Source organism: the organism of the source record quoted next, unplaced genomic scaffold (genome assembly GCF_019419815.1).
Source record: "Pyrus x bretschneideri cultivar Hongxiangsu unplaced genomic scaffold, Pyrus_bretschneideri_v1 Contig3, whole genome shotgun sequence".
Lineage (NCBI taxonomy): Eukaryota > Viridiplantae > Streptophyta > Magnoliopsida > Rosales > Rosaceae > Pyrus > Pyrus x bretschneideri.
The window spans coordinates 5,861,413-5,887,896 of NW_025999612.1; the positions used below are offsets into that span (position 1 = coordinate 5,861,413).

Below are 26,484 nucleotides of genomic sequence, written 5' to 3' on the forward strand. Positions count from 1 at the left end.
CGTGTTTTGGTTGCACGAGCTATTTTTGGTGAATTTTACGGTTCAGGTCACTTTTGTTATTCTCTTTTGGTTATATTTATAATTCGCTCAACTTTGCTGGCTACATGCTCTCAATCATTGGGGAAAATGTAAATTGGATTCGCAGTTCCACTGTCATAGTTTGCCTCAATTTCACAGTTAGTCTGTCAAACCCGTGTTTCTGTTTATGATGAGTATATATGTGTGCTTCAAGACATTTGATTTAACAAAGAGGGTTTTCTTAGAAATGAGATCAGATTCTTTCTTCATTATTTAGAAAACCTGTGAAGGGGAGATACATGGGTAATGCTACTTTTGTCTGTGTTTGATTGGTTTTTGCCAAAATTGATCTTTTTCTAACGAGCGAATAGTATGTTCTCCAAACTACTATTGGTTTCTATTTCAGGAAAATGTCTTTAAGCTGCTTGAGAAACAACAATTGTGTTACGTAGCATTGTTTTTATGTCCAATGATTGACTGGTTATAAACGCCTTATGAAACGACATTGATTGTATATATAATATAAAGCCCAAACATCAATTGTAATATAAAGCCCAAACGTCTTTGGTTGTCGTCTTGTTGATAAGTAAAGTTTATTCTGTTCTGTATTTTCCTTTTCAGCACACTTATCGTTGTATCGTGTAACCGTAGATTATCTGTTTCCCTTTGAGTTGGCCCACACCATAAATTTATAGAACCCAAACTGTGATGTAATCATTTATTGGTTATGTATGTATATGTATTTATATGTATGTATATATACAAATTGTGAACCAAAATTGTGGTGTAATCTTTTGTATGTATATTTATGTATATGTATTACAAACTGTAATCTCTTGTATTACAAACTGTGAACCCAAACTGTGATATTGTCGACGATCATGGGCTTCAGTGACTGCTATGTACACAGTGAGTGTACGTGCACGCACACAACACCCTGAGAAGAAGCCTTTTTTCCCTGTGTTAATTCTGTTCCTATCATTAAGGCTCGTGGGAGAATCATCTATTGGCTATTTCTTGATATATATATATATGTATGTATGTATGTATGTATGTATGTATGTATGTATATGTATGTATATATATAAACTGTGAACCCAAACTATGATGTAATCTTTTGTATGTATATGTATGTATGTGTATTACAAACTATAATCTTTTGTATTACAAACTGTGAACCCAAACTGTGATGTAATCATTTATTGGTTATTTCTTGATATATATATATATATATATGTGTGTGTGTGTGTGTGTGTGTGTGTGTGTGTGTGTGTGTGTGTGTATTTATATGTATGTATATATACAAACTGTGAACCCAATCTGTGATGTAATCTATTTGTAGTTGTATGTGGATCATTTATTGGTTATTTCTTGGTTATATTACAATATCATTTGTTCGTGTTTTAATATATATATATATATGTATGTATGTATGTATGTATAGATACAAATTAGTAGTTGGTATTGATGGCAAAGAAGGGGGCATCTTCGTCAATTCCTGTAGCTACATGGAATGCGCACAATATATCAATATTTTGTGATGTTTGCATCAAGGAGGTTGAGGCCGGACATCGTTCGGGCACTCACTTTGACAAAGAAGGATATGCAAATATTAGAGCTAACTTCAAGGCAGAGACAGGGCATGATTATGAAAAAAAAGCAACTGAAAAATAAGTGGGATGCACTTAAAAATGAGTAGAAGTTGTGGAAAGAGCTAGTTGGTAAAGAAACTGGCCTAGGGTGAAATTCAAGCAAGGGTACCGTTGATGCCTCTGAGGAGTGGTGGAACAATAAAATTCAAGTTTGTGTATTTATCTTTTAATATGTATTATGATATCATGTAATATGTATTAACCATATTCTTTCTTATTTGTAGATAAACAAAGAATATGGAAAATTGCGAAAAAAGGCATTAGTCCTGAGATGGAGGACAAGTTAGATAGGATGTTCTTGAGTACAATTGCTACCGGTGAACATGCCTGGGCACCTTCATCTGGAGTACGACCACCAGAGTCAAGAGAGGAATCTGTAGGACAAATTGATTCATATGATGAGGAAGAAACTGAGACTATGCAGGATCTAAGGCAAGCAAGTAGGAAGGGAATAAAAAGAGCAGCTAACCAAGGAGAACTGCAAAAGAAGAAGGTTGATAAGAAAGGGAAAAAAATTGGAGGTGCTGCAAAACTTTGTGGTCAAATTGACCGTCTTGTTGAAGCTTATGAAACTAGGAGTTCTGCAAACTCATTGATGAGGTTGCTGCATATAGGTAGTAGTATTCCGGAAGTGTTAGCGGTTGTTGCATAATTGCCTGGTTGTGAGCCACCTAGCGAGTTATGGTTGTTTGTTACATGTTTATTTTGTTCTGCAGAGAAGCGAGAGGTGTTTACCACGATACAAGATCCTAAAGTCCAGCTGACTTGGTTGAAATATATGTTCAACAAAGAACAATAAGAAGCTATAACTATGAATTAGGACTTTGTGTAGTTTGGACTTTGTGTAGTTTGTACTTTGCATTAAGACTATGTGTTGAATGTTGCTTGTATTTTGTGTTTATTGAATGTTGGATTATGATTTCTTGTTAAACGTTGGATTGACTTGTTCTTGAATGTCGGATTATGACTTCTTAATGATTGTTGGATTATGACTTGTGGAATGTTGAATTATGTGTTAGGTTACATGTATATTCAATATGAACACCTTTGATGATGATGTTGAGGAGTTGGAGGATGGTTTAATTATATGCGTTGTAGCGAGAGCTGTTGAAACATATTATTTAAAATATGTCCACAAAACTCCATGTATGAATTCTTCCCATACAGGTAATATTTGGTTGATGGAAGTATTACAAGGAAATGATGTGCGATGCTATAAAATGTTTAGGATGAACAAAGATGTCTTTTATAGATTATCTAATGACTTGCAAACTAATTATGGATTGAAAGGTTCAAGGAAAATGAATGCAACTGAAATATTAGGAATGTTCTTGCATATGTTGGGACATGGTGTGAAAAATGGATTAGTTCAAGAGAGATTTCAACATTATGGTGAGACTGTTAGTAGATATTTTGGTGCTATGTTGGATATCGTATGTAAGATGGCAATATATATTATCAAACCAATGGATTCGGAGTTTTGTGACATTCCCCAAGAAATAAGGAGAGATACAAGATACATGCCTTATTTTATGGTAAAGTTTGACTCGTCTTCTAACTTATTTGCAAACTATAAGTGTAGGTTGACGGTTTTCTTCTATATTATTATTTTTAGGATTGTATTGGTGCCATAGATGGAGTGCATGTTGAGGTTTCAATACCACCTCCGGATCAAGTTCCATACATTGGTAGGAAAGGAATACCGACTCAAAATGTTATGGCTGCATGTAATTTTGACATGCAATTCACATTTGCTTGTGCCGGATGGGAAGGCACTGCACATGATACAAGGGTTTTTCTATCCGTGCTACAGAATCCAAATTTAAACTTTTATAAGCCTCCAAATGGTAATCTTCATACTTTTATTATAACATTTTACATACTTGCTTTGTATAATTATTACAATACAAAACAAATTTTCAATTGTCAGGAAAATATTACTTGGTAAATGCGGGGTACCCACAAATGAGAGGTTATTTGAGACCATATAAAGGTAAAAGATATCATCTCTCAAACTTTCGTAGGGGTGCCGAACCAACGGGTCACAAAGAGGTATTCAACCACATACATTCTTCTCTTAGGAGCATCATTGAACGAACTTTTGGGGTATGGAAGAAAAATGGGCAATTTTAAGGGATATGCCTAATTACCCGTTCAATAAGCAAGTGAAGATTGTCATTACTACAATGGCTCTTCATAACTACATACGGAGGTATTCTGAACGTGATCGTCATTTTGATGATCCCAGGGACTTTTGCGAAGAAAGCGATAGTAGTGATGATGATGATGATGAATATCAAAATTATCAAGTTGAAGGATCACATGAGATAGAGGCATTAAGAAATAGAATAGCAACAAGTTTGATGAATGCTTCTAATTAGACTACTTTCAAGTACAGTAACAATATTGTACTAATGAATCCTAGCTATTCACTCTAAAATATTTCTATTAAAGTAGTTTGTCATACTAATTAATATTTAAGATAAAGTTTATAAATATTTTTCTTCTAAAAATAAAATATATTTAGTAATTCACTTTTATTTGTTAAGAAAATTAAATTAATAGCACATCTAGTATTATACCCTTTTTGGTCATTTCACACAGTCATATTTGTTTTACAAAAAAGTTTACCAAACACTATCATACTGTTTTTTTTTTTTTTTTTTTTTTTTGTTTTTCCAAAAGCACTTTTACAAAAAAAGTTTACTAAACACTTTGCTGCTTTATTTCACAGCCGCTTATTCTCACAGCACAGCCGCTTATTCTCACAGCAGCTTTTTTTCAAAGCACAACAATACCAAACCAGCCCTCAGTCTTTAAATTTAACAAATAGTTGATGCATCTATGTTTGTTCAATTTTTATCTATACATATGAAAAATAAAAATTCACATGCAAAGCATGTGTGAAAGTTCCGAGTATCATTAATGATATCATCGACCATGGACAGAGGTATAATGAAAGCCTACTGGGGTAGAAGCGCCTCCCACTCATGTAATTCATTGTTATTGCAGACTGCAATTATAGAGATACATTTGTTATATTTGAAGAAAGTATATGTATTTAATATCAAGTATGCCTTCATATCAAACATTATATAGCATTGATTCTCGATACATCATCATTTAAAACGATTCCCATTATCATATGGGGCATAAGCCATACCATAATATGGTTTTGTTATTTGTTTTTCGAGTTGCCTCCATTAGAAGAAATTTATAACTATGTCCTTGACATCGATCCTTCAACTTTTTAACAAAGTGATTCGTCAATCCAAACGTACGTAAGCCCTAATTTTATTGAGTAAATAAATCGACCTTAAAAGCTAATTGGTTCCGCTAGCGCAAAATGACATCTAACTTTAATGCACAATGTCTAATGTAGGGTGAGAAAACATATTTCAAACATGAGGTTAAATATAACTAAGCTCTTTGAAAAAACCCTATGACTATTACCTAAATTTGTAGGATGAGCAAACAATACCGTTTGAAATCGTCTAGAGTCTTCATACGATGCGTTTCGCCCTAGCCGTGAGGGATACTTGTGTTTCTTAAGCGATGAGCACTTCTCGCATCTTCGCCATACACGTACACCCTTTACCAAGATCAACGGACCAGACCATCCCACATGATGGTCGAATATGATTGGCCAAGCTCCCAGGCCTCGCAACCTGATTGGTCCACTTCATCACAAATGACATGGTTCCACGAATTGCTACCGTCCGATGACAGACACTGAGTCACAGATGCGGACAGCGTACGTATCTACCCCTATAAAATCTCGAGTGCCACGCGCGGTTCAACACTCAGAAACAGAGAACCAGAAACACCAAGGTCTCCTCCAAATTCCCCCGAGAGGTCAGAGAAGCCATCATTCATTGCATTACGATCTCGGACGCAGAGAGAAAACGCGGAGAGCTTTCGTCCCTGCGCAGACGCCATGGTTAGCTCGTGGAGAGCTCGCGGATCTCTCGTCGTGCTTGCGATCGTTACATTCGGTGAGTGTTTCGGTTTCTGAGTGCTGGATCTGGTTTTGTATTTTGTTTGAGATTTTGTGTATTCTTGTTTTTAATCGGGAAAATGCGGTGGATCTGATTGTAATTTGATGTTTTTGAGCTCGGAAACGATGAGATTTATGGATCCAGGTTGAATTTTTTGTGGATTTTTGTTAATGGATGGTGAATTTTGGTGTTCGTTTGAACTAATGGATTATTGTTTTATGCATAATTACGTTGAAGTGTTGGAGTAGATCTAGCTGGATTGAAAAAGTTACAAAATTGTTTGTTCTTGATTTAACTGTGTAATGATTGAGGTCCGTAAGTGATTAGATTGATATATTTGGCTGTGTAAATATACTTGTTTGAAATTTATTTACATGATTTCGTTTACATAAGGTGAAATCGAAATGAAAGATGAGAAGAATTACAATGTTTAGTATTTTTTATCGATATTAGGGTTTAGTACGATAATTTGATGAATTTTGTTAAGAAATGGAATTTCCTAACATTGAGGAGATATAGATCTTGCAACTGTTGTGGTATCGTTTCTTATGGCAATGTCATAAGAATTGTTGGCTGTATTGCAAAGAAACTATCCTTTATAAATGTTATGATAATAATCACTGCACAGCTTGCTGCTAGTTTCTATTAAATTGTTGTGTCATTTGCTAATTGCGCGACGTGCCAATGCCTTGTTTGGAAGGAAATAATTTTGTGTGGTGATTGAACATTGTCACGTGATATAATCAATCCATGTGTTATAATATTGGGTGAGCGGGTTTATATGTTAGGTTTTGTGTTATTATAACCAATTCACGCAGGTGGATTGATTATGCCACGTTATGTGTTGCTACGCAATGATTTCTTGTTTTGAAGCACTACGTTATTATCATTTACCGTATGTGCTACTTACATGTACTAACATGGAAGGATCTGCATTACAGGGTGCCTTTTTGCAATTTCCATTGCGAAAGAAGAAGCGACCAAGTTGGGAACAGTCATTGGAATTGATCTTGGAACCACTTATTCCTGTGTTGGTGTTTACAAGAATGGTCACGTGGAAATTATAGCCAATGACCAGGGTAACCGTATCACCCCCTCATGGGTGGCCTTCTCTGACAGTGAGAGACTGATCGGTGAGGCTGCTAAGAACCAGGCAGCTGTGAACCCTGAAAGGACTGTCTTTGATGTCAAGAGACTTATCGGACGAAAGTATGTGCTTTTCTTTGTATGTTGATGATTTAAAATCTTTTGAGCAGGCTGGAAGTTAATACTGATTGGTGCTTATTCTTTGGCAGGTTTGAGGACAAAGAAGTTCAGAAAGACATGAAGCTTGTTCCTTACAAGATTGTTAACAGAGATGGAAAACCTTATATCCAAGTGAGGATCAAGGATGGTGAGACCAAGGTTTTCAGCCCTGAAGAGGTCAGCGCCATGATTTTGACCAAGATGAAGGAAACAGCCGAAGCATTCCTTGGGAAGAAAATCAAGGATGCCGTCGTTACTGTTCCTGGTGAGTAAAACATATATTTAACCTAATATCCTACCAAGTATATATGATTGTATTGGTCATATATCTGACATTGTTTTCCTTTTCAATACGCAGCATACTTCAATGATGCCCAAAGACAGGCAACCAAGGATGCCGGTGTGATTGCTGGGCTGAATGTTGCTAGGATTATCAATGAACCAACTGCAGCCGCCATCGCATATGGTTTGGACAAGAAGGGCGGTGAAAAGAACATCCTTGTCTTTGACCTTGGTGGTGGAACTTTTGATGTCAGTATTTTGACAATTGATAATGGTGTTTTCGAGGTTCTTTCCACAAATGGAGACACTCATTTGGGAGGTGAGAAACCTCTCTGTTTAACTACTTGCTTATATTTTATCATTGTGGTCGGTTGCTGACGTATGTGTGCTTCTCTGCAGGTGAGGACTTTGACCAGAGGATCATGGAGTACTTCATCAAGTTGATTAAGAAGAAGCACGGAAAGGACATCAGCAAGGACAACAGAGCCCTTGGAAAACTCAGAAGGGAAGCTGAGCGTGCCAAGAGAGCACTCAGTAGCCAGCACCAAGTCCGTGTGGAGATTGAATCCCTTTTCGATGGAGTGGACTTCTCTGAACCCCTCACCAGAGCTAGATTCGAGGAGTTGAACAATGACTTGTTCAGAAAGACCATGGGACCTGTGAAGAAGGCTATGGACGACGCTGGCTTGGAGAAGCGCCAGATTGATGAGATTGTGCTTGTTGGTGGAAGTACCAGGATTCCCAAGGTCCAACAGCTTCTTAAGGACTACTTTGATGGCAAGGAGCCGAACAAGGGTGTGAACCCTGATGAGGCTGTTGCTTATGGTGCCGCTGTACAAGGAAGCATCTTAAGTGGAGAGGGTGGTGAAGAAACGAAAGGTAATACTCATTTCTCTTCTTACACAGATAATTTTGATATATTTGATAAAGCGGTAATTAGATGAACTGCTGTAGCAACCACTGACAAATGTTTACTGTGGTATTCAGATATTCTTCTCCTTGACGTCGCACCACTCACCCTCGGTATTGAAACTGTTGGAGGAGTGATGACCAAGCTTATCCCAAGAAACACCGTGATCCCAACCAAGAAATCCCAGGTTTTCACCACCTACCAGGATCAGCAGACAACCGTCTCCATTCAGGTAATTGTTTTTTGTCAATTTGATGATGATAAAACGATTAGTTTAGTGTCTTCATGCAAATGGATATCGGTTTCTTAATGGATTCTATCCCGCTTTGATCTCAGGTCTTTGAGGGTGAAAGGAGTCTCACAAAGGATTGCAGGAACCTCGGTAAATTTGATCTTTCCGGAATTCCTCCAGCTCCAAGGTCTGTATACGCTGGCATTCAATCTTCCCTTATGATTTGCCACCCCTTTGTTTCCAATGATTCTAACAGTATTTCATTCCTCTCTTGTGAACAGGGGAACTCCTCAAATCGAAGTCACATTCGAAGTGGATGCCAACGGTATCCTGAACGTCAGGGCAGAAGACAAGGGAACTGGTAAATCCGAGAAGATCACCATCACAAACGACAAGGGTCGTCTCAGCCAGGAGGAGATTGAGCGCATGGTTAAGGAGGCAGAAGAGTTTGCCGAGGAAGACAAGAAGGTGAAGGAGAGAATTGATGCCCGCAACAGCCTCGAGACCTATGTCTACAACATGAAGAACCAGATCAATGACAAAGACAAGCTTGCTGACAAGCTTGAATCCGATGAGAAGGAAAAGATTGAGACCGCGACAAAGGAAGCCCTCGAGTGGTTGGATGACAACCAGACCGCCGAGAAGGAAGACTACGACGAGAAGCTCAAGGAGGTCGAAGCCGTGTGCAACCCCATCATCTCAGCCGTCTACCAGAGGTCAGGAGGTGCCCCGGGTGGTGCCGGAGCCTCGGAGGAGGACGATGAGTCACATGACGAGCTTTAAAAGAGTAGTTTATTTCATTTTCATCGAACACAGTCGGAAGCAGTGAGGAGAGAGAGGGGTTATAGGTTTAGGGGAAGAAGACTTTTACTGTAATTTTTCCGATGGGAATAGAAGAAGCCAAGGGAGACGAATATCGACTCTCTCGGCTTATCGGGTCTTTTTGTTAGAACATGTAATTTCATTATTTTGATAAAAAAAAAAAAAGGTTCAAAATTTGATTTGTCGTCGGTCTTCATTGCTGGTTAATATCATGCATATGCTATTAAGAGCATATTTAAAGGAAATATTAAATTTTAAACATAAAATTTGAATTTGACAGCTTATGTGGTATTTTGACATCTTTTAAAATTTTGCTCTTTATCCTGTATGTTAAATTAAATATTGTTTTATTACACTATTTTTTTTTTCTTTTTATTTTATTAAACTATTATTTTATGTTCCTTCTTTCTAGACTTCTCCTATCATCTTCGTCGCCACCGAGTTCTCCTTCTCGTCCACCCTCTTCACCTCCTCTCCCTTCCAGTCATTCACCATCTTCATCCTCGAAGTCTCTGAGACGCCTTTCGTCGAACACCTTCAGTGCAACAACTCGGCCTACCTGCTCACCATCAAAACCTTCTATCTGGACTTCCTGATCGACGACCCAAAATGCGATTTGTTCAGATCCAACGGCGGGGATGTTGTCGTTGTTGGGTTTGTGTTGTTTTTCCCAAATTACTCCACCTTTTTGGGGAAGCCAGGGTTTTACATAGAAGACCTGTGTTGTGAGGGAGTGCCATAGGAGGGAGGGGCTGGGGGAAGATGCTGCTCTCAGCGGTGGTGAAGCAGGCGGTGAAGATGACGGCAGAGTGGATGAGCGGCGCTTCTCAGATTTGAGTGAGAAAGGAGAGTTGCAGATAAAAAAATATTTGACTCTGTTGTCAAATTTGACAGTAAGGGGAAGAGCTGCTATTCCATGTCATGCCACATCAAGTTTAGCTTCTTATTTGGAAAGCATTGCAACTATCTTTTTTTTTTTACTGCTATTGCTGATTTGGACATTTTAACATCTTAGTTGAAGGTTCTCTAAGTTATTCATTAATTAATAATTAGTAGGGCTTAAAAGATGATTAAATGCATGCATAATCTGCTTTACGTCACATCTGATGAACCAAGTACGAGTCACAATAAGAGAGAGTATTTATGTGCCCGTACAGCCGTTTGTTCCAAAATTAATAAGAAAATATAAAAAGAAGTTGTTATTAGTATTTTTGTTGAGAATTGTTATTAGCATCTCAAAAATCTCATTCTACACTCTAAACTTTCTATATTAGGAAAGAAAAATACAGTTGTAAGGAGTGTAAAATGAAATTTTTTTAATACCAATAACATTTCCCTTTTTGTTTTTAATTATAGAAAGTTTGAAGTGCAAATGAGTACGAATAACAATTCTCTTTTAAAATACACGAAATTGTATGATTAGTTTTAAAAAACATGCCCAGTGTAAGTTCATTCTCCACGAAATCTCTTTTGTAGGTCACGAATGAATAAATCTACAACGTTTTTAATTTTTATTTTGGGTTTAGAAAGGAATTTTTATTTTGAGTATTAGAAAGGAAAGACTCATGATGTCAGCAAATAGAGATAAATGCTATTAATCGCTTAAGAAGGTCGTGACGACTGACGGGAGCAAAAGAAAACTCCCACTTCTCTTTCAGAAAAATGGAATTTTCAGATCTTTTTAGGGGAGCAAAGGAAAGCATGACCTTGCTAACATTGGCTCTTAGGCTCTTGTCGACGGGGTTCAAACTCTCGAGCAACGATTTCTCATTTCTTGTGCTACAAGGCTACCGGGGTTTTAACTCTCGAAAAATAATGCATGTGCAATAATTTCCGACATTAGCAAAATTATCAATTCTAACCACCATGAATAACGTGAATCATTTATTAGATTCAATGAAATTATGTACGGAAACCTTGCATGAGCAATGAAGGTTTCATACACAGCTACAAGAAATTGAATATATATGTATTTTTTCGCTTGTTAGTTTATCATTTTTTTTCCTTTTTTCTCTTTCGAAGAAAGAAAAGGAGGAGGAAGAGGAAGACGAAGAAAATAAACCCTAGAGTCCAACATTTGGATGGCCTGAGCCTGCTGCCACAACTCCCATCCCACCTGCACCATGTGGAGCATCAACCAACTTGGCTTGGTCACTTGAATCTCCCAAATGAACCCTGTCACCGCCCAACTCACGTACGAGATCATCAATCTTCCGGAACTGATATGGCCATCTCGCATTGTATAGAAATTGGCGAAGGTCAAACCGATTATCCTCGGGTGAATAACTCTGCATGAAGTTGAAATAAAATGAGATATTCCATTTGATGCTTCAGAACACGGATAACATTTCAGACTGAACTTTGTTTCTTAAAGTTGTCATGTTTATACCTCAGCGTGATAGGAAGGTGTTAATACGGTCATTTTGTGTCGATTGATAGAGTAGTACTTGAAAAAGTGCTTCACTTTCTCAGCCACTTCTCCTGGAGTCAATTTTGCACCCCATCTGTAGCAGAGATTCTGCAACAAGGAAATCGTATTATAAGATGAACGTCCTTAGAGAACTGCAAAAGATTTCACTACTTTACGGAATTGACAATGCAACAGGTAAACGTGTCCTCTGAGAATTCCATGTAAGAAAAATACTATTTGATGACGGAAATGGGAATAGACGAGCCCATACTACTTAAGCGGTTTCCAGAAAGCATTAGACTAACCTTGAACATGGACATGGGACCACAGCGGAAAATTTTGCGCATCCTTCCATAGACGGAGAGTTCCTCATACGTCATTCCCATGTCTACTTCATCCAGCTGTTATACACAGAACGAGTTATTAAATTCACCTATCTCGTATGGATAGGACAGGTGCCAGGACTTGGGAGCAGAAAACATTTTCTGCAGGTACTCCCCCCTATTACATCTAACATGTTTCCAGGAACAAATTTTACAGTTGAGGAAAAATTATTGATAATGCAATTGGATAGGTAAAGACGAGCTATTACCTGACTATAATTGGAACGTATAGGCTCCAGTTCAGCAGTGGGTGGAGCTGCTTCAATATCTGCCAGTGAAGCATAACTAAGATGCGTGGCAGCCCATCGCAAAAATGCCCGAAGATCCTGCTTACTAATGCTTCCAATAGGATTTATATCAGCTGCGCTGCAGTCATACTGTGCAGGAAAAAGAAGAGTACTCAGATATAAACAAGAGTACTCAGATATAAACCAGTAGGCAGATCAAGTTTATTAAGATACGACAAACTGCCCACAAGTAACAGAATTTATTAGCATACACCACAAGAAAAAATTATACAATACCTTGGTGAGATAACCACGCAATGCTTCATCCACATTGGAGCTACCCAAAACAAGATAAAACCCAGGTTTGTTATGAACCCAAGGTAGTAGTGATGCAAACATAAAAGCCAGCACCATCCTTATTCTAGCTTGAATGTTTTGCAAACCTAAGTTCTCACTGTTAGATCCGCCATCTACCTATCAAAATAAAACGAGGTTGAGGATTCAATTTAAAGCACAAATATTTACAGTTTTAATGCAATTATGATCAAATCCCAATTACCATTATATAGACATTCAAACATGACAAATGGAGTAATTTGATGCCAGACAGTTTTTACCTTGTATTTTGGTCGTTTTCCTGTTACTGTTTGAAACAACGACAGGAGTGCGGAAACAACACCATCTATGGGAACGTCAAGATGCCATGAGCCAATTTCATCTGCTAAAACTTTTGCCCGTGACTTTGTTTCTTCAGAGCTGCAAGGAACAAACTACATTAGTATCATTTACGAGCACATACCTGCATGATGTTGGGATATTTAGAAATCCGCTGCAAGTCTACAACGGAAATTTCACTAATTTGTAAATAATTGGTTCTCAGGCGTTACTAAAATCCAAAGAAGGAAAAAATTATGATGCCTTCCCCATTTTATTTTATTTCATTTTCATATTAAATGATGACATTCAATGTTCAATAGAAACCACAAAACATTAAATGTTAATCTTGTTGTAGCATCCAAGAGAAGATTTTGATGCTCCTACCTGAAAAACAGTTAATGCACTGGAATTTGCAACATAAGGAAATCAGACGCACACAGAATAGCGCATGGCTCACACAAGGAAATAGTATATGTGTAAACTGAACCCACCTGTTTTCAGATCCCATAAAAACAGTATAAAATACGCGTTTTGCGAATTCTTTGCTGTCAGTAGGATACAGTCCATTCTTGTATTGTCCAATCCGTATCGCGTCAGCTTTGACTTGTTCATCCCCATTTGCAATTTCTGCATATATGCATCAGAAATGAATGACACACAGTCAGAGGACAATATTTTCCCGGTAGGATAAGAGAGATGTCGTTTCTGCCTCTGCACCCTCACTACTAGTATAAGTTCAAAGGAGGGACTACCTGATACCTCTGTTCATCCTAACCTAAGATACTGGTTTTATGAGTAAGTTGTGAGCTAAGACTACTCAAGTTTAATTGAAAATATTATGGTTCAAAATATGGCATATGTATTTCTACAACAATAGTATTTGAAAGGCAAAGGATCAATGCATGTAATGTTTATCATACGCCTGTAAAAAATGGTTACAGACCCCATCTACCCATCCAGTAAGTAGTCCTACATTAAATGCAGTGCATAGCCCAAAAGTCAATGGCAACAAAAAATGAAATTATTGTACACAAATTTAAGATTGAAAAACTAACCTTTTACTACAAGCTGGCACATGCAACCAACTATAGCAGCTACTGCGGAGCTATCAGCTCCACCAGAAAGAGGAAGCAGAAACCCAGAAGCTCCACTTCTTCTTAAATAGTCCCATAGCCAGCAACCAGGACCAAAGGCTATTTCCTCCTCAGGAGAGTGATACTTAATCTGCAAATCATAAGTTATATTCAATTGTATTAATAAAAACCATGTTTACTAAGTACTGTCAAAACATCACAGCTTATCCACATAACTAAATTTTCAGGTGAATTTAAAATTTAAACGGAAGTCTTCCAAAGAAACCATGATAAATTTTTGTTATGGGGTCAGAAATACACATAGATGCGAACTATAAATATTTTTAGGCAAATTCTTGATAAACCAACACTGAGAAACCAAAGGATTTTCTACAACGTTTCAATAAATCACTACCCTTTTGACAAAATAAATAAATAAATAAATCACTACCCCAACTACTTGAGTTGGTCATTGCTAGAACTGGAACTCACCTTCAGAGGACTAGAAAGGCACATTTTCAGATTAAAAGACTGACAAAGGTTGTATCGTGCCTCCACGAAAGGAACCCTGGTTTTGCAGCTCGCTTGCTCTTGGAAGCTACTTATCGATCCTCTAAGACTAGCAACCTGCCATTAAGGAAAAAGAAAAGTAAGATATAGTCATTGTAGGAAATTTCAGGAATCTGTGTTAGTAGAAGAAATCCAAATTCAACAAAATGAGCAACCATGTATGTGTTATTTGGTAGAATAAAGACACTGGAATTTAATGTAGCTTTTAAGTGGAACATTCAGATACAAAGATGCTCCTGCACATACAATCTGTGAAAAGAATAACATACCGCTTCTAAATCAATTTGGGCAATCACAACCTCAACATCCTTCAAAGAAAATTGTGAGCCTTGAGCAACTACATCTCCATTTACGACGACACTAGCACATCCATCTGCCAAAAATTAACCATAGTTCAACAACCAGACAAAATTCATTTACAACTTTTTTCCTTGAGCATACAGGGCTGATGCATATATTTACTAAGCAAAATGCATAGCCGGACTGAAGAAAAACATCCATCAATTAATGAATTCTCACGTACCATAGTAAAGGCGACCACCATCACACCCCTGGTGATTGCTGTACATGTACACTCCTCCACGAGTGTGAGTAGCGCCTATAAAAGCACGAAGACGAATATCAAGCTTTCTAAGTTGGTGATGACTCCCACTTGCATTCATAAAAACTTCGACCCCATTCAATGCAAGCTCGGCATGAGGAGGACTAGGAGTAAAAAGTTCTTCACAAATTTCAGCAGCAACAGCTCTAATAAGGGAACAATGCTTAAGATTTAGAATTTCCACAAATCAGGTTTTGACTGGAAGAGAATACTATGCTGCAATAAGATTACAACTCCTACAACACTAAGGCTGGCCTTGGAGCCATCTGAATTGAAGCACATTTTAGATAAAGTGATAGGATCAACCAACAACTTCTTCTTGCACAAGGCACACCTTACAATGTGTTATGAATTTACGAATTGTGATGACATTAATACCACAACACGGGCAACTGGTTAATAATCATGAATTGTGTAGTTTACTCAGTATGTCTTATGAAATATCATTAAGGCGATTTTCAAGGGAGCTGCGGCGCTCATTCTTTATATCTAGCAGTTACAAAACTGACGTGGAGGGAAATTTCTAATAATTTATCTCGCCTAACCAATCCTAAGTTTCATTAGATTTGCTACAAAAGCAACATATTATACACAAAGTCGTAATACAACTGACCAACTGACAATAAAGCAAGTAATATTGGTACTTACGTGTCTAGAAACTGTATGTACCCATAACCGAAAGGCACGGATTCCTGCGACAAAGTCTCAGAAATTTCATTTGGCAACTGAAAGTCCACAAGTTGGTCTCTTTGTTTCCACGCCGTAAACCAACGAAGTTCCCTGTAATTACCATCATTCGCAAGCCACATTTTCGGGCGTATCATGATAATCTTTCTGTTCATACAAATTATCTGACAGTTGTAACGCTCCGACCCTTTGATCACAGGCATCCCAAAGCTGCACAATATGCCATCAGTCCAATCCCCAACTAACAGCTCTTCCAAGCATTCCCATCTGCAAAAAAAAAAAAAAAAAAAAAAAAAAAAAAAAAAAAAAAAGACACATTTCTTGATCACCACCAAATATTACCATTAACAATAACTTAAAGTTAAAACCTCCACTGTAAATTTATCTTTTAACAAACTTTTACCACTTAATTCATCCACAAATAAGAACAAATTAAATTTCTGTCTTTCTATCACTTAAAACTTAATTCTTACGCAAAATGCGAAACCCAATTACCAATTTGGTTAATTAACCAAAATAGGGGCTAATCTTATTCTAATTTCACTTTTTTCTTCAAAAACAAAGATTTAACAGATGATTTGAAACGCATGGAGTGAGAACTTACGCATGATTAACAGTGTCAAGCTCGAGGAAATGATCTTCGCAGCCATAGCCAGTGATCTCAAGCTCCGGACCGAGACGAATCACGGCGCCGGCCTCCTTAGCCTGAGCTATCGACTCCTTGATGTTCTTCATATTGCAGTCGTAATCCATAGCCCATTGGTTCAAATTACAGGTTGCGACCTTCAGCAGCCTCATCTCGAACACCTTCAACTCTCCGCGAATTGAATTCTATGGTTTTCTGAATCGATTCGTTGGATGAGAGAATCAGAGAATGCTTGGATATAAAAGCTTCGGCGCCGTGAGCAATGGACTAGTGAACGACAATTGGTGGCCTTGTGTTTCATGGATCCTTGGACGGGTCAACCCGGTCTAGTTATTCCGGTTTTGACACGTTTGAAATTTCGGGGTTCCAGGCTCATATGGAACCGTGAATCGCACGCCTGTCAAAATTCAAATCGGAAGGAGCCGAGATTTTTCTACGTAGATACATAAACTCATATTCTGAATATATTGAAAAAATTGAAAACTTATAGGAAAAGAGGGCAACACGGAATAGGTTGATGTGCAAGTCACATACGGCTGTATTTTTTTTTATTTTAATAAACGATATTATCTACCTTAATGGCTAGGAGAGTGAGTTAAACCTCGTAATGAGTTAATAATAATGTGGTTTCAATTTGCTTTTGGCAATAATCGAGTCTAAGATCTTTTACTTACAATTGAAAATGAATATCACTAGATTGTATTTATATGTGCAATAAAAAAAAATTAAGACCTCATTTTGAAATTCACCTCAAACTCAAAAAATTAAGCCCTAATTATTTTACAAGTTGATATTCTTTATTCTATTATGAGATATTCAGAGGTGGAACTGTTTGGGTCCAAAATAATATGGTTGGGCCGAGCAGCAAGATGTGCTCGGCCCAAGGTAATGACAAATGCTATGGGCCGAATAATAAAACCCTGGCCAGCTGGCAGGGTCGGCCAGATCCTATCCTAAGAAGTCCAGATGAGTAGAAAAGGTCGAGGAAGTCCTGGTGCGACCAGGATTCTCGACCAGCAAGAAATAAAACCTCAAAAGGAGGAAAATTCAGAATCCCAGAAGGGGTAGGATTGTTCGAGTTAGAGGAAAAATGGGACAAGGACTCTCAATCCAAATCCGAATGGGTTTCAGGGAACGAGGTGCTATAAATACCAGAAATTACGCAATAGAAAAGACCTTCAGAACTCAGCATACAATTGCCCTGCGCAAAACCTCTCAAACACCTTGAGATTTTTTCCTTTTCTTTTCCCTGCCGACACACCTTCAGTTTGGATAAAAAGCACTGTGGAAGCACCTGGCGAGCACCTTCAGTTTGGATAAACAGCACTGCTGCCGCAGAATCAACCGACCGAGGAGCACCTTCAGTTTGGATAAACAGCACTGCGTCGAGGTCGACCGATTATCTATCTAAGTCTTGGGCGAGAAGGGTTTTCGAGCCCTTGTTGGTAGAGGTCATCTTACTAAGCCTTTTCGGCATATTAGGGTGTTACGAATTGCATTGCTCGGCGTATTGGACGCCGAGTGGTTTTATGATTGGATACTCGCAAGTAAGCTTCAGGGTTCGGCATTCCGACGGCCGAACTACGTTTACCATCAAGACATATATCACATTTGAGTACCTGTGCCCATATAGTTTGGTCTCAATTCGGCGTGCTTATACTCTTACGAATATAATCACAGTGACCGAATCAGGTTCCGACGACTTGTGAACTCCGTAGAATTAGTAGCTTTGTCTTCAGGCTATAGAACCCAGAGGCCGAGAGCGTTCCTTCCTCGGTCGCAATCGCAAGATACAGAAGTCAACAGCGCACCCAACGCGACATCAAATTTTACTCCTCGGCCGAGCTCGGCCGACGAGTTGGCACGCCCCGCATTCAACTGAAGGACGTAGTTAGCTCATTAGTTACTCGGCCTGCGCGCCACGTAGGTTTTGTAATTTTTAGAGTCAACAGGAACGAACATGGTTTGAAGGTTTGAAGAACTATTCGATGTAATTTGTGACATATTCCTTTTTAGGATAGAACTCATAATTTAATTTTGGTACATGACATTCTTTTTCCTTTTGTCCAGCTTGAAATTTCTGACAAAATTTTTACGGATGCCCATCTAATTGCACCCATCGTACTTTACCTCAAAAACACTGAGAATTTCCCATGCTCCACAGTACTGTATAAAATCCATGGTCATAGATATACGTATTCTCATTTTGACATAATTTTGACAGAGTTAATGAAAATGATCATAGCTACACTTTTTAATGAGTTAGAGAATCAATGGTCATGGAAGTTTAGTTGAATGACCATTACTCCAATTGAATTAAAATTGAAGGACCATTGCTACAATTTTTTCTATATACTAATATGAAAAATAGAGATGAACAATGCCCAACGTTCCCAACCGGGCCAATCCAATCTAGCCCGATTGTTAGCCCTCCGGCCCCGGCCCAAATATATTGGGCCGAACCAAAACCCCGCCAATTTTACATGCCTCTTATCGGCCAGGACGCCGTCGTACCAAGCACCCTCCTTTCTCCTCTCTGCAAAGATAGTAACACTATGTTTGGGTGAAGAAATTTAAGATTACTAAGGAATTTAAAAATGACAGAAATTGAAATGACGAGATTTTATTTTCTAGAATTTGTAAATTTTCTTGTTTGGTTAACCTAAAAGAACAATGGAATTGAACACATAATTTGTTATTTTTAAACTCTCAATCATAGAAATTGAGAAATGACACCTATTTACATGAAATTTGAACTTGGGATTTGGAGGTCCCAAATTCCAAGTTTTTTTTCCATGCGGAAATTCTAAATTTCTATGCTTATGAATCCAAACAAGAGAATTGGTGCCTATTAATTTATAAATTCTGACTTTTACCAAAATTTCATGTTTATTTCCCTCGTCCAAACATAGTGTAAGGGCTCGCCGAGCTTCTCTATCGGTTTCCTTGAATCTCCCAAAACCCTTGCGCAGTGAACCAAACGGATATTTCGTTCTTCTGGATTCGGATTCGGAGCAATGACTGTGGCCAGCTCAGTGGTCCACGAAGTGTTGGGCCGGCGGGCCGAGGACGTCGACGAGCCCATAATCGAGTACATCGTCAACGTCCTCGCCGACGAGGACTTCGATTTCGGCGAAGACGGTGAAGGCGCCTTCGAAGCCCTCGGCGAGCTCCTTCTCGGCGCCGGCTGCGTTAGCGACTTCGCTGAGTGTCGCTCGGTGAGATTTTTATTTTCCTTTAATTTCATTTGGTCTGTTTGGCTGCTCAGAAAATTTTGGAAAGTGTAAAGGAAAGTAAAACTGGTAGCTGTAAAACGTTTATTTTGAATCACGTTGATCATAAACGACTTGGGTTTTTCTGAATTGTTGGGTTTATGTTGTTTGCTAAGTGAAAAGATTTCTGATTAGGCTGCCTGTAGAAATTAACAATGCTAGTTTGTTGATTTCGGAATACGTGGTTTCGCAAGCTTGATTTGTGGGTTGATGTAGGTTTGCAGTATAATAACAGAGAAGTTCGGGAAACATGGGTTGGTTAAAGCAAAACCGACTGTGCGGAGCCTATCAGCACCTGTAAGAATGGATGACGGGATGAATGAGAAGGTAGCTCCAAAGAAGAAGGTTGAGTTGATTGATGGCCCTGTGTTAACTGAACGTGACCGAGCGAAGATAGAAAGGAAAAAGAGGAAGGATGATCGCCAAAGAGAGGTAATGTTTCTACATGAGATATGATTTTGTCAATGAAATTGGTAGAATTTTAGTATGTGAGTTGTATTATTATATCCTAATGTTTAGTGCTTTTTTTTTTTTTTTTTGTGTGTGTGTGTGTGTGTGATATTGAGGAGCAAGATTATTGGTCCATGTTGAGTTTATGTGCTTAGATTGAGGTCATATTCGAGCTAGGCTGTTGTTGGTGCTGAGGATTTAAATATTTGAAAGATTGGTTTAGTTTTTTCTAATTTTTATATTTTCTCCTTTTCAATGTACAGCAACAATATCAAATACATTTAGCAGAAATGGAAGCAGTCAGGGCTGGAATGCCTGTTGTAAGTGTAAATCATGAAAGTGCTGGTGGCCCAAATGTCAGGGATATCCGTCTGGAAAACTTCAATGTTTCTGTGGGTGGCCGTGATCTTATTGTGGATGGTTCAGTAACACTTTCTTATGGAAGGCATTATGGTGAGTGTATTTTCCAGTGTATTATGATCCTCTTGCCTTTGTTTCCAAGTTGAGAGGGCCATCTGTAGTTGTAATATAACTTTTCAGTAGGCATTTGACATTATTGATCTTTTCACGATTCATGAAGGCCTTGTGGGAAGAAATGGTACGGGGAAAACAACTTTTCTTAGGCACTTGGCTATGCATGCCATTGATGGCATTCCTAGGAACTTCCAAATATTGCATGTGGAGCAAGAAGTGGTGGGTGATGATACAACAGCCTTGCAGTGTGTTCTTAACACTGATGTTGAAAGAACTAAGCTTATGGAAGAAGAAGCTAGTCTTCTTGCTCAACAGGTTGAATGCACGTTGTTCTTAATTAGAAGGGAGCTGCTGATGTTGAAAAATTTAACTTTTCTGTTTATTTTTTTTTTTTGGCACCGAAAAAATTTTCTGAATGAATTAGAAGTTTATATTGCTCTTTCACTATGCTTAATAAATTATTTTAACCTGAAGAGGGCACTGGAATTTGAGGACTCAACAGAAAAGGGCAACGGGGAAGTTGAGAAAGATGCCATTGGGCGGAGACTTCAGGAGATATACAAAAGGCTTGAGTTCATTGATGCTGATTCAGCAGAGTCACGGGCAGCTTCCATTCTTGCGGTCAGTTCTCCATTTGTTGCTGCATAAGTCTCGTACAATTATCTGCTTGGCTTAAGCCTGGTCTATGAAATTTATGATGCTTAGGGCTCTGATTCAACTCTCCAAAAACTAGAATAAATAGCGACGAAAAGAAGTGAGGATAGAAGTTATAAATGCCATCTCGTTCTAGGTTGAATTTCTTTGCTGTTATACTAATAATGATATATCACCAAGCCATCAATACTAAGTAACAAATGAAACAGAAAATTCTGCCTGCTGGTGGTGAACTGTGCCATTTAGGTACATTTGGATGGAGAAATGCTTGTCATCTTGTTCTTTATATGAGTTGCCATCCTACTGACAAGGAATTTTACAGGGTCTTAGTTTCTCTCCGGAGATGCAGCGAAAACCAACTAAAGCATTTTCAGGAGGATGGCGAATGCGAATAGCTCTTGCTCGTGCCCTGTTTATAGAGCCTGATTTGTTACTGCTTGATGAACCCACGGTCTATTGTTCATACTCTTTAGTCTGTTCATTTTTTCAGCCAATTTTGTGCATGGTTTTTTTTTCCCACCCTCATGTGTATTTCCTTTTGTCTTTTCAGAACCATCTTGATCTTCATGCTGTCCTCTGGCTGGAGGCTTACCTGGTGAAGTGGCCAAAGACATGCATAGTTGTTTCTCATGCTAGAGAATTCTTGAACACGGTAATTTATGTGATTTGTTTTCTTATTTTTCATGTCAACTGCTTATTAATTAGTGTGGTTTCTATAGCACATTAGAATATGCTTTATACGTCATTCCATGTTTTCTTTTTTGGCAGGTAGTCACTGATATCCTACATCTTCATGGGCAAAAGTTGACTGCTTACAAAGGGGACTATGATACATATGAGAGGACACGAACAGAACTAGTGAAGAACCAACAGAAAGCTTTTGAGGCCAATGAGCGTTCAAGAGCACATATGCAGGTTTTTCATCATACAATAATGACAAATTGATGCTATTATTTATGCATTTTCTTATTTTCGTGATATCTACAGCAGTTCAACTTAGCTTTGGTAAAGATATTTAGGGTAGTTAGCCTCTGTTTACTTTGACCAGTGCAGCAGTCTGTTTAAAACATATGGACGGATGTCCAATTACTCTCTTATTTTGTCTTCCTGTTCCCCTCTTTTTGACATATGTTCTGCATTTTAGTAACTTACGTTTGACATTCAATTTTTTTTTACTTTGATCTACAGACTTTTATTGATAAGTTCCGCTACAATGCCAAGAGGGCCGCACTTGTTCAGTCAAGAATTAAGGTGATTTTATTGTATTCTTGCATGCTTACCTTTATGAATCCCGCTTTCGTGGCCATTAACAATTTTTATTTAGAAAAATTCTTCATGTTTAAATTGGATTGCTGCATTGATCTTATTGTGTTAGAAATAACTGATCTTCCCTCTTTCTACTTTTGTTTAGGCTTTGGACCGGTTGGGACATGTGGATGAGATTGTAAATGACCCTGAGTACGCACTGATTTGTCTTCGTGGCTTATATGGATAATAGCATGTAAAACAATATTTCTAGTTCTCTTTCCCGCTTTATGTAATGCCTCTGGCCTTTTCATTTGCAGCTATAAGTTTGAGTTCCCAACTCCAGACGACAGACCTGGTCCTCCTATAATAAGTTTCAGGTTTGTCACAGTGCAATTTTGCCCCCTTTCTTGGGTTCAGCGACTCACATGAGATGCTTTGCTTGTTTTACTTTTTACTTTCAGGTTCATGCTGTTTTCATCTCTTAGATCAATTGCTTATTGTATTTTTCTGGTGATATGTGTTTGCAGTGATGCATCATTTGGTTATCCTGGTGGACCTGTTTTGTTTAGGAATTTAAATTTTGGAATTGACCTTGACAGCCGCATCGCAAGTAAGGATGCTAAGTTAATCTTGTCTATTTGAAAATTGATATATTGCTTGATAGCTTGCATATTAATATATTATGTGTTCTGTTGTTGAGAGTATCTTCATATTTTGTGTTTCTAGTGGAAATATGACAATTCATTCAATAATTTAATTTTGAGGCCTCATTTTCTTGGGAAATATGGATTCTTCTTTTTTGGATGAATAAGTTGGAATTAATGTGTTGCTATACTTATTGTGCTTGTCATGATTCTTATGCAGTGGTTGGGCCAAATGGTATTGGTAAATCAACGATACTCAAACTAATTGCAGGGGAGCTACAACCAATCTCTGGGACAGTTTTCCGTTCGGCTAAGGTATCTTGCATGTTTCTTGGGATTACTTTTACTGGGTTACAATTTTGAATTGATCATACGAATTTCAGATTTCAACTAACATGCCACAGGGCTGTCCACTAAGTTATTTTAGTTATAGATAGTACTGTTTATTTAAGCAAATATGGTATTCTGCTACTTAATTTCATTATGTGCCTTGTGTACTAAGAACACAAGGTAGCTACTCTTGACCATTGCATCTCTTTCACTGTTTACAGGTACGGATTGCTGTGTTCAGTCAGCACCACGTTGATGGGCTAGATTTATCTTCTAATCCCTTATTGTATATGATGCGATGCTTCCCAGTGAGTTCTTGATGATACCATTTTCCTTCTCTTTTCTATGTGTATGGAAAAACTTTTCATGTTTCTAGAGGTGGTATACTGAGTTCTCTTTTCTAGGATCCTGCTAGTGAACCCCTCTGAATCCTTTTCCATATCCAGAATAGGATAATTTTGCTTTAAATCTTGAATATAATCAGTGGACCTGATCTATTTTATCTGCAACCTAAAAGGAATATTTCGCCGCTTTCCCTCTCAAATTCTATATCATTGAACAAGACTTGGAATTGATACCTGTTAATCATTTGCCAATGGGGACAAGTTTCCATTCAATATCGTAACTTCACTACTCGCACAAATTTAGTTTTGGGTTGGGGTAGGTCTCTTTGGATCAATCCTTCGTGGTGCTTTTGTCTCATTAGAGCGAACAATCTTGTTAATAAGATTTAGCATGCTTTTACTATTTTTTGTTAAAATTAATCATGTGAAGTAATGAAGAATCCTTTTTGCAGGGAGTACCTGAACAAAAGCTCCGATCTCACTTGGGTTCTTTAGGTGTCTCTGGAAATCTTGCACTTCAGCCTATGTACACGTTGTCTGGTATTCTCTATTCCATACTGTGAATTTGTTTAAAGAGATCAATTGATTTCTAGAACTATTATTTTACTTGAACCTCTTTAAGATTGGCATGGTTTGCCAAGTTGAAAGACTGGCCGGGACACTTATACTAATTTTGTAGACTACTGAGATATTTACTGTTCATTCTTTAGCATCCTATGCTAGCTGTGAGTTTTACTGAAAGAGTCAATTCCAGTGTTGCTCTATGAGTTTTAACATTATTCTCGAAATACTTGAATGGGGTATATTAGGTGGTCAGAAGAGCAGAGTTGCGTTTGCCAAGATAACTTTCAAGAAACCGCACATAATATTGCTTGATGAGCCCTCCAATCATCTGGTAAGTCATAATTCTCCTTCTCATGATTCTACTGCTCGAAAGAAGTAACAATATTTTGGTTACGAATTGCTTGCATAAAATGAACCGAAGAACACTGCCTTGCCTGATTGTGTGTTTGTTCACATTGCAATGGCTGTTGACATGTAGGACTTGGATGCTGTGGAGGCACTAATACAAGGTCTTGTGCTCTTCCAAGGAGGCATTCTCATGGTATTTCATTTCTAGTATCTTCACAATTTCCATTTGCAACGAGAGCTTGTATACGAGAATTATTTGATGCACTAGTATGACTCATAAGCGTGTTTCTTTCTTACAGGTTAGTCACGACGAGCATCTGATCTCTGGAAGTGTGGACGAGCTATGGGTGGTATCAGAAGGTAGGATACAACCATTCGATGGCAGTTTTGAGGACTACAAGAAGATACTGCAGTCATCGTAGAAAAAAGTTATCAGCATTTCATCCATCTCATGGCTGATGACTACAGGACTGCCGGAAGAACACACAATCTGGAGCGTGTCTTAAGATAGCATATACGTGTTATAGTTTTGTTTCCTCCTTAAATCGAATGGTTGAGCAATGTAATCGGATTGACATGCCCTTACTAGCCTGTTCTTTTATAATTTGAAAATAATCTTTTTATTACGATTTTACGCCGTTGTGTTTTATGGTTTACAAGTTAATGAACAAAAATGAAGAGTATCTATTGTAATGTGCAACAAGATATGTGCTATAATTTACTTTTGAGTTACATTGTCTCTTTTACAGGACAAAACTACTTTAATTTACGAAAAGCGGGATATGAACTTAAGTACAACGAAATGGGCAGATAGCCCACCAACCAATTGGGATAACACAGGTATGCAAATGGCATAGAAGTTTTTGCCCATAGAATTGATATTAGAACAAAAATGTCCTCATAAAATAAACACTGAAAAGTTGGTTTATAAAATAAACAAAAAATAAATGCGCATCCAGGGAATCGAACCCTGGTCAGTACCGTGGGAGGGTACTATGATACCACTACACCAGATGCGCTTGCTGTAATAATTGGGTACAACTTTGGTCTGTGGTTTAACTCGAGATGGAGAGAAGAGAAAGAAGAGTGTCCCTTATGGCGTGTGTACTAATCGACAATGGAAAGTGAAAAAAAGAAATTGTACTCATTCAAAAGGGAATGTGTTTATTAACATTTTAAGATTCAAGATACAAATGAGATCCACACAAAATCGAGAATTAGACTCTAAAATTTTCATATTAGGGCTTTCACAGTAAGATATAAACAGTGAGTGATATCAATATATTGTGCTCATATTGGAATACACTTCTAAAATAGGCTAGAATATTTGAGTGTGATACCAGTATATTGAACTCATGAGATTAATATATTAAATCCAACCCCGTCTCTTTCTCCTCCTTAATCCGACCAATTTCCACCGGAAGACCTTTGACTTCGGCAACATCCATAACCCATGCTCCTTGCTTGGTCGTTGCCGATTTGTAACGTGTCATTATTGCATTCATTTGACGATAATTAATAGGGAGTTTTACGGTTCACTTTAACGAAAAACCATTTTTTTACACTAAAAAGTCAATCCTGGTACCATTCACTTTACCCTTTATTTTTTCCTTATCATTAAAACTCAAAATTTTCAAACCATTTTCATTAGTTTTCCTTAATTAATAACTACCCATTCACTCATACGTGAACGACTGTTTCTTACCTCAATTTCAGATCAGATTGGGCCTTGCACTCTCTATA

At 38.0% G+C, this 26,484-nt stretch overlaps 3 protein-coding genes, 1 long non-coding RNA gene and 1 other non-coding gene across 5 annotated transcripts; 3 read left to right on the plus strand and 2 right to left on the minus strand.

The window, feature by feature from the left end:
* The first annotated feature begins 1,493 nt into the window (after nucleotides 1-1,493).
* LOC108867392 lies at nucleotides 1,494-2,122 on the plus strand. Its single transcript, XR_007260112.1, has 2 exons — nucleotides 1,494-1,819; nucleotides 1,895-2,122. It is a non-coding gene; the product is annotated as an uncharacterized LOC108867392 (long non-coding RNA).
* A 3,337-nt stretch (nucleotides 2,123-5,459) lies between these two features.
* LOC103949272 (luminal-binding protein 5) lies at nucleotides 5,460-9,340 on the plus strand. The gene is made up of 8 exons (XM_009360375.3): nucleotides 5,460-5,665; nucleotides 6,610-6,877; nucleotides 6,964-7,178; nucleotides 7,272-7,514; nucleotides 7,595-8,074; nucleotides 8,183-8,337; nucleotides 8,442-8,524; nucleotides 8,619-9,340. The coding sequence occupies exons 1-8, from the start codon at nucleotides 5,608-5,610 to the stop codon at nucleotides 9,118-9,120; spliced, it is 2,004 nt and encodes a 667-aa protein (XP_009358650.1). The 5' UTR covers nucleotides 5,460-5,607; the 3' UTR covers nucleotides 9,121-9,340.
* A 1,686-nt stretch (nucleotides 9,341-11,026) lies between these two features.
* Nucleotides 11,027-16,868, minus strand: LOC103949273 (glutamine-dependent NAD(+) synthetase). The gene is made up of 13 exons (XM_009360376.3): nucleotides 16,372-16,868; nucleotides 15,729-16,034; nucleotides 15,003-15,226; nucleotides 14,749-14,852; nucleotides 14,402-14,536; nucleotides 13,892-14,060; nucleotides 13,328-13,463; nucleotides 12,797-12,935; nucleotides 12,477-12,653; nucleotides 12,162-12,329; nucleotides 11,875-11,970; nucleotides 11,549-11,677; nucleotides 11,027-11,447 (listed from the first exon to the last, which is right to left on the minus strand). The coding sequence occupies exons 1-13, from the start codon at nucleotides 16,563-16,565 to the stop codon at nucleotides 11,223-11,225; spliced, it is 2,202 nt and encodes a 733-aa protein (XP_009358651.1). The 5' UTR covers nucleotides 16,566-16,868; the 3' UTR covers nucleotides 11,027-11,222.
* Nucleotides 16,869-18,942: 2,074 nt separating this feature from the next.
* On the plus strand, nucleotides 18,943-25,375 carry LOC103949274 (ABC transporter F family member 3). The gene is made up of 19 exons (XM_009360378.3): nucleotides 18,943-18,960; nucleotides 19,327-19,631; nucleotides 19,902-20,117; nucleotides 20,399-20,588; nucleotides 20,716-20,924; nucleotides 21,084-21,230; nucleotides 21,586-21,714; nucleotides 21,814-21,915; nucleotides 22,032-22,178; nucleotides 22,452-22,514; nucleotides 22,675-22,721; nucleotides 22,829-22,888; nucleotides 23,039-23,121; nucleotides 23,376-23,470; nucleotides 23,707-23,793; nucleotides 24,282-24,369; nucleotides 24,639-24,724; nucleotides 24,872-24,934; nucleotides 25,041-25,375. Exons 2-19 carry the CDS (start codon nucleotides 19,431-19,433, stop codon nucleotides 25,161-25,163), a joined length of 2,136 nt encoding a protein of 711 aa, XP_009358653.1. The 5' UTR covers nucleotides 18,943-18,960; nucleotides 19,327-19,430; the 3' UTR covers nucleotides 25,164-25,375.
* Nucleotides 25,376-25,689: 314 nt separating this feature from the next.
* On the minus strand, nucleotides 25,690-25,760 carry TRNAG-CCC. The gene has a single exon. It is a non-coding gene; the product is annotated as a tRNA-Gly (tRNA).
* Nucleotides 25,761-26,484: the final 724 nt, after the last annotated feature.

What these genes read in the sequence shown, in the direction of transcription:
- LOC103949272 (XM_009360375.3), top strand. Translation starts at nt 5,608, where the DNA reads ATGGTTAGCTCGTGGAGAGCTCGCGGATCTCTCGTCGTGCTTGCGATC. An exon ending in GCTTGCGATCGTTACATTCG is followed by an intron (nt 5,666 to 6,609) that starts GTGAGTGTTTCG and finishes TCTGCATTACAG; the next exon opens with GGTGCCTTTTTGCAATTTCC. An exon ending in GGAATTCCTCCAGCTCCAAG is followed by an intron (nt 8,525 to 8,618) that starts GTCTGTATACGC and finishes TCTTGTGAACAG; the next exon opens with GGGAACTCCTCAAATCGAAG.
- LOC103949273 (XM_009360376.3), bottom strand. Translation starts at nt 16,565, where the DNA reads ATGAGGCTGCTGAAGGTCGCAACCTGTAATTTGAACCAATGGGCTATG. An exon ending in CTTGACACTGTTAATCATGC is followed by an intron (nt 16,035 to 16,371) that starts GTAAGTTCTCAC and finishes TTTTTTTTGCAG; the next exon opens with ATGGGAATGCTTGGAAGAGC. An exon ending in TTTATGGGATCTGAAAACAG is followed by an intron (nt 12,936 to 13,327) that starts GTGGGTTCAGTT and finishes TGTTCCTTGCAG; the next exon opens with CTCTGAAGAAACAAAGTCAC.
- LOC103949274 (XM_009360378.3), top strand. Translation starts at nt 19,431, where the DNA reads ATGACTGTGGCCAGCTCAGTGGTCCACGAAGTGTTGGGCCGGCGGGCC. An exon ending in ACTTCGCTGAGTGTCGCTCG is followed by an intron (nt 19,632 to 19,901) that starts GTGAGATTTTTA and finishes GGGTTGATGTAG; the next exon opens with GTTTGCAGTATAATAACAGA. An exon ending in CAGTTTTCCGTTCGGCTAAG is followed by an intron (nt 23,471 to 23,706) that starts GTATCTTGCATG and finishes CACTGTTTACAG; the next exon opens with GTACGGATTGCTGTGTTCAG.